General features: G+C 38.8%; 1 protein-coding gene across 3 annotated transcripts in view; it reads right to left on the bottom strand.

Moving 5' to 3' along the window:
- Nucleotides 1-4186: 4186 nt before the first annotated feature.
- Elmod1 (ELMO domain containing 1) overlaps nucleotides 4187-11020 on the bottom strand; it is a 59723-nt gene continuing 52889 nt past the window's right edge. For all 3 annotated transcript variants that reach the window (XM_063255693.1, XM_063255695.1, XM_063255694.1), the window contains one exon: nucleotides 4187-6624. In XM_063255693.1, coding sequence (XP_063111763.1) covers nucleotides 6452-6624 — 173 coding nt within the window. In that variant the 3' untranslated portion in view covers nucleotides 4187-6451. The remainder of the gene's footprint in view (nucleotides 6625-11020) is intronic.

The following is an 11020-nucleotide window of genomic DNA, read 5'->3' as shown; positions in this document are numbered from 1 at the left end:
CACCCTGTCTTCATGTGCATACAGCAAGGAAAATATGGTGAAAAGTGGCCATGTGAAAGCCAGGAAGAAGACCCTCACCAGAACTGAACCAAGCTGCCATGCTGACCTTGGACTCCCAGCCTCCAGAACTGAGAATGTTGTTAAAAGTGTCTAATCATGGCATTATGTCACTGCATCCCACATAGACTAATACAGTTTTCAAGGTTCAACTAGGTGGCTTGTTCACCAAGAGGAAAATTTGTTTTCTCCAGCATCTAAGAGGCTTGCCCCTTTAACAGACAGCTTGAGTAAAGGAAGCTCTTTAAGAAAAGCCATCTGCGGAAGTCTGCATCTGAGGTAGAGGCCAGCCATACTCCAAGGCCAATGTTCGAGTAATGGCCCTCCTTCCCTATGCTAACTCCTGTTTGTACTTCCAGATGAATGCACAAGATCACACAGTGCTTTGTTAGATGTCACAGGGTCAAATCATAGTACCAGAATAATCTGAGGGAAAACAGAGAATGTTTGGTTATAATTTCTAAGCCGCTAACAGCTGAGAGTAAATTTGAGCTGAGAGTAAATTTGTAGCTCCTGTGAGGTTTCAAAAGTGAGGACCAGATCAGTATCTACCGGAGCCGTGCTTCTCAATTTAATGTGCATACATATCATCTGGGAATTTTTTGTCTTTTTCCTTTTTTATCAGTACTGGGGATCGAACTCACAACCACACACTTGCAAGGCAGGCGCTTATGCTACTGAGCTAAATCCCCAGCCCCGTAAATAGAATGTATGTGACCTTTTTTTTTTTTTTTTTTTTGGTACCAGGGATTGAACTCGTGACCTCATGCTTGCCAGGCAGGTGCTTATACTGCTGAGCTAAATCCCTGGCCCATCTGGGAATTCTTGTTCAGTAATTGTGAAGAGTGGGCTGAGGTTATTTATTTCTAATAATGCTAATACTGAGGGTAGGAGGGGGGAATCCAAAGACCACCCTTGGAGAAGGGCCTAGATTTAGACTATGAGGTCCTTGAGACCAAGGTTTCCCTTTTGATCCCCAGACTTGATGTGATGCCAAGCACAAAAATAAATTCTCAATAAATACTTGCTGGATTGAATTAGTAAGGACACTGGTTACAGGGACAAATTTTGTAGATTAATTTTCTGTTAGAGTAAGCTTCTAGTTTAAAACCAAATGGATAAAATCAAACCATAATTAAATGTTTTAACTATTACTTTATACATTTCCAAGCACTTTAATTAAAAATAGCTTACTTGATATCTACTCGTACAAAGTTTTCTGAAGAGGAGTTGTCATTATTGTTTTGTTATAAATGATAGAATCAAAGGCAGAGAGAGCACGTCACTCACCTGAGAAAGGCTAGCACCACATACACTGCAATGCGGGTCTTGTGACTGTAGATTTTTCCTGCTGTATTTTGCTTTTTTTTTTTTTTATCGGTACCAGGGATCGAACTCATGACTGTGCCATTTGCAAGGCAGGCGCTTATGCCGCTGAGCTAAATCCCCAGCCCATCCTGCTGTACTTTGCAAAGAGTAAAAACTTGACTAAAAGTGCTTATGTATTTAGGGTCATACAATTTGAAACAGTTGATGCTCTTCTTTTTCTATAATTATTATTATTACTTGGCATAGAAAAGCTAATATGTCAAAATATAATCATGATGTGACATGAGGATATTCATCAAAAGTAATATAGCTCATGATCTCTTTGGGCTGCTTGAACAGACCAGATGACACTGAAGGCTTTTGTCTCTCTTCTAGCAGAGGGGTTGCACTCATGCTCAGCTTCCCTTATAACCACAGAGCTCCTCCCCCAGAATGACATCTCACAGACACCAATGTCCCCAGGTGCAGGGAAGTTGGAGCTCCCACATAGCTCTTCCAAAATTATCACCTCTGACACAATTCCTTTCTTGATTGACCTAAAAGAAAGAAAAATAACAGGGTGGGTCTCCCTACATCTGAAATCAGACTGACAGTATGTCTCTAGCATGCCTTGGGATAATGGTAAGCAGCCATGTCTTCCTCTCCTGCTGATCCTGGCTGACTCCAAGGCCCTAAAATGTTGTGGTACTCACCTGCACCTTTGTACTGGAGGTGGCAATCACCAAAAGACCCCTTAGCTTGCATGGCAGAGGGGGCTTTACAACTCACATTTACTCCTTGTCACCTGTCCTAGTTGCCATAAACCATTTTAATGTGTTTTTCCCACAGCATACTAGAATGCAAGGCATATAACAGATAAAAAATAGCCATCTTCTTGATCTTCATAATCTTGCCCTGTGCTCTTTCTTAGCCATGTCTGATGGGTTTTTGTGAAATACCCAGGGATGTTAATAGACGATACCACTCCTGACAGTATATCTAAGAATAGCAACATTCTGGAGGTGGCCTCAGGTCAAAATGGAGTAGAGAAAGTTTCATTTATGAAGAGCTTAAATGCCCAAAGCACCATGTTTCTCTTTCCATAGAAATGCCTTGTAGCTTCTGGCCTGAACACGCTGCAGCCTCCCCTTGCTGAGGTTTCCCACCAGGGAGCAAGAAGGATGTATGCAGTTGTCCCCTGCTTCCCAAGAGGCAAGGATCCCTGGAAAGAGCCTAGGATGCTGTCAGAACTCCTCTTTGTATAGTAAGGGGAGGAACTTCTGACTAAAGCTGTGGGAAGGCCTGAGGTACAATGTGATGGCATTTGTGACCTCTAGGTATGAATTCACCCTGCAGACACCTGAGCAAGAAATATTTTTTGAACCCAAATGTTATTACTTGAGGGAAGGGCATGTATGCACATCTACATGTATTAACAACCCACCAGTTCCTTGGACAGTACAGAATTCCAGTAAGGGAGACAATGTAATGGTTAGACACCTGGGCTTAAAGCCCTCAGTTTCAAGGTCTAACTCTGTCCTTTATTTGTCTCTTTTGAGAGCTTTGATTATGTACATTCTCTAAGCCTGTTTGTGAATGCAAGCAAGCAAGCAACATCTGACTTCGTATGGTATCAAGGAGAGAAAAAACTGTATGGCAAGGATGGGCATCATCTTGGCACATGACTTGAGAACTCATGATACGTTAGCTCTTGGAATGGAATCCATACCAGAATATTTTTCATTCCCTAGGACTTGTTGTTATACTTGGTTCTGCATCCCCCCACCACAGTTTAGGCAGTTCAACCCATTAAGCTCCTTGGAGTAGAGGCATTGCTTTGCTAGAGCACATGTCCCTGTGGCTCAGTCTCTTACATGTGGCCATGGACTTATTAGTTGAGAATCTGTCTCTTTTGTCCACTCCCACCCCATCTCCATCCCACCAACTCTGTTCTCTTTTCACACCGCTTCAATTTGGATGTGGTTCCATATGTTTATGGATCAACGTAATTTGTGGCCATGTAGTTTCATCCCCATGTTTTAGTATCCCATGACCACTCTAGGACCTGTCTTTGAAGTTGAATTTCTCAGTTCAGACCAGACCTATAGAGTTGATGGTCTCCAAGATTTCAAGTTGCAGTCAAGGTTCGAGTCGTACCTTGGTTTGGGAATGATTTGGTTTGCAAACAATTTGGTTTGCAAACTGAAGCGTTTGGCAAAATTTTATTTTTCTTTGCAAACTCTGCATCAGTTGACAAACATGACTGAAACTTTCTTTCCCACACAAACACAAATGTATTCATCTTTTCCAAAATTGTAGAACAAATAAAGTTTGTGAACCAGGGTATCGCTGTACTTCTCTCGCCAACGGCAAGAAAGTAATAAAATTAGGTTGTATTTGTCTAACTGAATTGTGAGTGTACAGTCAATACTGACATCTATCACTAAGTGTACTGTGGTTACCTAACACCTCAATTTCCTTAAACTGTCAGAGTTTGCTCTGTTTTGTTAAGGAAATTAAAGACATCCTGTATCTCTCTCAAGTGTTCTGAGTAGGAAAGTACGCTGTAAGGTCACCCCACCCCTTGGGGTTGGTATGTATTTAAGCCTATTTTCAAACAGAATAGATGGTGGGCTATTAGGCAACATTTCTTTGTGACTGTACAATAACAAAAATAGTGAGAAGAAACGGACAGAAACCTCAAGTTTTAGAAACGGTGTTTCAAAAATTTTTTTCCCTTTTCTGTAGTGCAAACTGGAATATGTTATCTTGGAAAGCACTGTTTTAGGAGACTTGAAAGAAATTTGCTACACAACTTACATTTTATGTGGTCAATCCTCATTTAATGGAATAAATATAAGCAAACCCAAAATACTCTAGGTAAACTCACACACCTCACTCGTTTCAGAAGCTTTTGAAACCTTCTCCTCTTCTTTTTCTCACCTTACTTCTGGTACTGGGTGGAATGAATCTTCCATAGAAGTGTGAATAAGAAATCTAACAATACTCAGAACTAGAAGGAGCTGGCAGAGCTTGTTCAGCCTGAAACTGTGAAGCCATGCTAAGATACAATAGAAGGAAAGCCGGGAGGGGAATCTCTTAGCTCGGCACACATCAGCCATCTCTACCTGAACAGAAGAGACATGAGCTGGTGTAAGTGCCACATACTATCAAGCCATGTCAGTGACACAGTACCGCAGTGAATGTAAGCAGACAATGCATACATGTAGCTGACAAAGACACGGAATCCTTCATCTCCAGCAGCTCCTGCAGCAGTGGAAATTCACTGCTTCCAAGGCAGGCTGTTTACTATGCTTACGATTTCTCATTTACTTTGGAGAATAAAGTATTATCTTGTCATTACTCATTGGACTCATCATCCGTTAATCAACTCTTTCCTTTTTGCACTCTAAAAAACGTCATGGGGTAGTAACAGAGGCAATGTAAAATGCTGCCACTTGGTAGTACATAGCTGAAAGGGAAAGGGTGGCACAATTCAGAGCAGCTAGAATGGACAAGGAAACAATGCGTAGTTTATATTTTTTCCTGACCAGCTGTCTTGCAGTAGTCACACCAAATATCACAGGAAGTAATGACGAAAACAGTGGATCTTATTCTTTCATTAAAGCACTGTCAAACCTCAAGATTAAAGAAGTCTCTCAAACATAACACACTGTAACTTACACTTGGCTTCTCTGAATGACTGATTTATAATCAACTCCAGGTTGTCTTTGACGTTCTACTATCTTTCATATTTGCATACTTAGAAGGTGTGTGAGTACAAAAACATTAAAATGAAATTCACTCTAAAGTTACAGTAGAATGACATGTAATTTATTCATATAACTGACAGTAGGCAGTACTCAAAATTCATTTAAATAAGCAAGTGATTACACAAACATCTAATAATACTAAAATTGATAGTTCAAAAGTATAAAATACCATGGGTATGAAATGCCATGGTAAATACTATTCAATAGACTACAATCATAATTCCAAACTGAATCACATTTTCAAAATGATTTTTAGCAATTTTGGAATGATTTGACTTTCCTTCTTCCAAGCAATTTACTTCTTTCACTGATACAAACAACGTCATTATTTTCAAGAACACTGCAGAGTTACATGGCTTAGGTTTCTCTCTTGCAATACACTTTCTTGTGAGTTGTTATTAAATATTGCCCACTGACATGGAAAACAATTCAGCCAGCATGCAGTTCCCCAAGCAAAGATGCTTGGATCAGAACAGTGCTGGATAGAATTTTGAGTTCAGCAAGAGACAGGCAGTGAAACATCTTTTGCAGTTTTTGAAATATGCTCACTTCTTTTCTAAGGCTTTAAGCATCATAAATATATTCAGACATCCAAGCCAGTGAAATTATGGGAATAAAATAATTTGATATCCAGATGACAATGACACAATTGCAACTGGGATTAAGTTACAATATAATTCTGCAGTACTTCACACGAGACAGCTCCTACCTAGATACTTTTTGGAAGCCTCAATATGTATTTTGTGAAGCACAGTTATGTACTTTTTGGAAGCCTCAATATGTATTTTGTGAAGCACAGTTATGTTTGCAGGAAGAGTTTGGCTTATCATGTGTCTGTCTGTATTAATTTAAAGTCTTAAACTTTATCAGAATGACACCTAAGCATGAATCAGGCTTCAAAAGCTAGCAGCAGTAGTCATGAAACAGATCAATAAATTAAAAGGCTTTCACAGAATGGAATTCGGCTAAACTCTTCACATACAAAATACATCTAGAGAAATACAAGTCTTTAATGTTGAGTATGAGGGAGAGAAAAAAATCTAAAAAAATAGAAAACTCTCTCCATACCTGGATGTCAAGGCAAGATGTAACACTGTACAATGCCACGATGTGAGCAGTCAGTAGAAGACAGATGTTCCAGAAATAGTTGTATCTGGGGATCTCAAGAGTATGAGTAAGAGATGAAAATACTGTACCAAAAGGCATGCATATAATCACTGTGTGCATTCAGTGTATGAGCTATGACCTAAGCAGAAATCTAACACAACAATGAGGCAGTGTTCCAGGGTATCTATTTGAACCAGAGTGAGTGACTACATGTTGATTAAACCTTCTGAGGCAGCAAAATGTGGGCACAGTGCCATGTCTGGGTTTTGCAGCTGTTTTATGATTCTTTTGCGGAATTTCTCCCGCACACGATTAAATTCCATTATGTCCATGGGGTCCTCTTCAATCCAAAATTTGTGAAATTCATGCATCAAATAACCTGTTAGAGATAAGACAGTAAGAATGCAGGAGAAAAAGTCCTTAATTATATTCAAAAACATCCTGAATTAGAACAAAACAACAATAATCATGGAGCTCAAGAGGACATCAAAATTTAGCCAGTGTGACTTTATTTTTTTTAAGGCCATTAGAGTAGATACTACCAATCTGCAAGATTTTTGCAATTGGTCCTGGAATTATTCTTAATTCCAAATAGCCGAAAGACAAATCAATTCTGCCATTTCCTGAATATGAGTCATGCTAGGAACACATTTTGAAAGGCCAACAGTGACTGCTTTACCCTTCCCTTTCCGATTAAATTAACATAATGGTCTGATTTTTCAAAATTACTGAGCTCCACCTTTTTTTCTCTTGGTACTCGATTTAACAACGTCTTAAATTACCCTGACAAATCAAACAAATGCATTCTGACAATCTATTATGAGACAATAAGAATGTAAATCAACTCCGAACAGCACAGACTGGTCATTAAGGAAGGTACATGAAATTGTTAATAAGACTTCCTGCTCTGAAGAATAATTTCACAGTCAAGTGAATTTGTATTTCAAGTGTTAACCATGAATGATCTGGAGTGGGAAAATTTTGGGAGAAAGTTAATTTTATTATTATTATTATTATTATTTTGGTACTGGGGATTGAACTCGTGATCTTGTGCTTGTCAGGAAGCGCTTGTGCTGCTGAGCTAAATTCCTGGCCCCAAAGTTAAGCATTTGATACAAGAATCTTTTCATGTATTGTATTTCCCACTATAACCCCTCCCTCCAAAACATTTGCTTGGTGTTTATCCACCACATTTAAAACTGAAATGTGAACAGTTCTTTAAAAAGTACCAGGTATTTGTCTGCAGTAAACCCATTTCAAGTTCAGGTGTCTCTATATATTAGAAAAAAGTATATGAAGAAATAATGCTGATTAAGAGAGAGAGAGAGAGAGAGAGAGAGAGAGAGAGAGAGAGAGAGAAAGGAGAATAAAAGAAAATAAACACTACAATTTGTTTTAACTTCAGCAGCAGTAGAACAGGAGAATAGAAGCCAGGGCCCTGGAGCCAAAACCCTGGTTTAAATCTCAGTCCTCTTCTATATATAAACAGAGGAGGAGGAGTGAGTGAGCAGGAGTGGGAGATGATGGGGCACCGGAAGAGAATTTGGAACAAATACAGTTAGAATTAGCAGTGAAAATACCTTCAACAGAATTCCATAAACAGATTTTAAAGAGGCTTTATACATATCTCACTGTAGCACAGAATTAGGAGGGCCCTCCTTCCAACACATTATCAGACACTGACCCAGATGCATCTTTTTTTATTTTTCAGTATGCTCTTTAAGTGCATGCTTTTCCAACAAATGCATGAGTAAGAAGAGAGATTATTTCTTTCATAGTAGTTTTGGGTTGAGTGCCTCACTTGTTGCAGGACTAGTCTGTCTTTAGGCCCTCCAAATGTAGTAACTAACGTGACTGCTTTTAGCATTTCTGAGGCAAACACACACGACCATCATACAGTTGGTGCCTGGGCTACAGGAGCTAGGGCTATCAGAATCTGAGTTCCAGATCAGCAAGGCAACAGAATCCCATGAGCCACATCATCTGCTTCTGCTGTTTGGATTTCTTGAGGGGGCCAAAGTAGCATCCAAGTTTGAATGTCTCTGGTGACAACACTGAAGGTTCCATGATGGGGAACCTGATTATGAAAATTCTGATTCTTCCTCAGGCTGAGTCCAGCACTACTGCCCTGTATTTCATGGAACAAATTCAACTGTTCTCCAACTCAAGTATCTGAAGCATGCTTTATGGCCAGTGTCCATCTCTTCTCTAAGTTAGGCAATGCTCCTTGTCATTTTTCACATGCCATGGTGGAACCTGTTTATCATCCTGGTTATTTTAATAAACACCAACAGAAACTTATTCCTTCTAATCTCAGTGTTTTATTCCACCAAAAGCACCAATCATCTGTCCATTTCTGTCACTGGAGAAATTCCTAAAATATCCAGAAATGGTCTGGAATACCTGTTGAAAATACAAATCCTACCAGAGTCAACCATACTTGCAACTCAATAAGGTGAAATTTGTGTCACTGAAGTTTGAGGACATTTGGTCTAGAAGATGCCATCTCTCTAAGTTCTTTGGTTTCCTTCTAAATATTACAATTTGCATGGCTCTAAATGAAATCTACGATCATGTATAATTTCTTAGTAAATAAAATGCACACATAATTTTCCTTGTTGGTCTCTGAACTCAAACATGACTGGGTTACTTTGTATGGAGAGTCAGATTTCTGATACTATGATTCTAAATCATTCACGATGAATATCATTAGTACCTCAAGAGTAAGACATCACTTGTACAGACAATGACCAGTGGGCATTGTAAAAAAAATCATCTTTTAAAATTTTTATTTTTAATTATACATACATGGGTAATAGTGTGATAATTTGATACATGTCTATAATGCAAAATAATTAAATCAGGACATATAGCATTTCTGTCTCCTTAACATTTATCATCTTTTAATGAGAAATTGAATTTTTGATACTGTACATAAAATGTTCATTTTTCTACAATGTGTGGATATGCTGGAAACTTACTCTAAAGATGATGTATTATAGCACATTATTATTACATAAGAATGCAGATCCATTACATTTCCCCATTTTCTACCTTTTGCACAATAACAGAAAAACATTTTGGAAGGTTTAAAAAGTTGGCCAGGGTAAGGGTAGAGATGGCAGTGGCAGGGGTTCATAACCTGATACATTCTCAAGATATTTCCTTTTACGACTACAAATTCAAACAATGAAGCTTTTAATTTACTTATTTATTGGTATTGGGAATTGAACACAGGATCCTGCACTTGCCAGGCAGGTGCTTACGCTACTGAACTAAATCCCCAGCCCGCAAACTGTAAAACTTAGAGACAGATCCCCCAGCACTCATTCTATCCCATTAGGAAAAGAGACCATGTAACATGACCATAATAGAAATGCAGAAATGGTGCTCTGGCTTCCAAGGTAAATAGTACAATTATAAAGTTCCACTCTGTATAATATTACAGAGTATTCAAAGGCTCATTTGGTCAAATGGTCAGATGACTCATCTGTCAACTAACAAACATGTAACAGACACAACAGTAGATATTGAAGACAAAGAAAAAGATAGTGTTCTTATGTTCCCAAATTCTCCCTTCTTTCCAAGAGGAAGGAGGTATACAATTACCGCTAATGACTGGGAGCTAAGGAAGCCTACAAATGTGGAAAGGACAGGGAGAAAACAGGGGTCAAGCTATTACTACAGTCTCTCATTTAATTCCTGCAATGGCTTTGTGGGGTAGGCAGTACAGATTCTCTCTCCATTTTAGGGGAAGATTCTGGGCTCTCACAAGATACTGTACTTGAATAGTACAGAATTAACAATTATAGCTGGAAGCCAGGATCTGAAACTAGCTGGCTATCTACCATTGCAACAGGCTCCTTTTCCCAAAGCATTCCATTCCTCTGGTTCTCATTCCTACGGAACAGTTCTTTTTGAAGGTCAAAGAAAAGATAATTCCTTTTCTTCTTCTGGCCAGTGTACTTTCCTTTGCTTATAACATCTAACTGCACTCTATTTTGGTGGGATTCTATGTTCAGTGGAGCTTTATATTGAATGCAATTTTTGTACCATATTTCCTTGGCAGTACAATCTTCACTGAATAACACTATAAAGTCAGAATGATGGAGCCATTATATTCTTATATTCTTCCACCTAGATAAAATGCTTGTTTTGAATACTAATTTGGTTTTCCATCCTGAGCCTGAAGCATGTTTATTGCTGTTTGAAAGTGTCTTCGTTTTGCTTCGCTGCATCCAGTTAGTAGAGAGCAGAGACATGTGCAAGGACATAAGTAATCACAAGAACGCTGCAGAGGAGTCATGCAGAACTAGTTATGTTTGAGAGATGAATAATAAATCTAGGGCAGAGTTTGCTTCCTCTAAAGACCCCTGAGTCCCTCTAACTATAACCCAATCCATAGGAGATTGCCGCTATTTTCAAAATCTGAAGAGTGGCTAGAAAAATAAGAATTTGTTGTCTGCTTACTTATCTGGGCCAGGTTTCTCTTGGAAACATACTAATTTAGGCCAAAGCTAAAAATTCCCAGATCAACCAGATTCCTTTTTTCACTGTGAAGACCATCACCCAATATTTTAGTCCCATCCATCTATCCAACAAAGAGTTGCAGAGCACTTGCTGTGTACTAAGCTCTGCATTGAAGATATGGCAGAAACAAAACAGACATTACTATACTTACATGCAAATTTTCTATGGTTTTAGCTTTGATTATTTTCTAGGAGATGAATCTCACTTTACTGTGTGGCTCTGACTTTTTCTCTAACATTGCTGAA

This window comes from Cavia porcellus, unplaced genomic scaffold (genome assembly GCF_034190915.1).
Source record: "Cavia porcellus strain 051 isolate PalLab524CR breed Dunkin Hartley unplaced genomic scaffold, mCavPor4.1 scaffold_9, whole genome shotgun sequence".
Classification (NCBI taxonomy): Eukaryota; Metazoa; Chordata; class Mammalia; order Rodentia; family Caviidae; genus Cavia; species Cavia porcellus.
The sequence above is the reverse complement of the archived record's forward strand: the minus strand, read 5'-3'. Positions and strand labels throughout refer to the sequence as shown.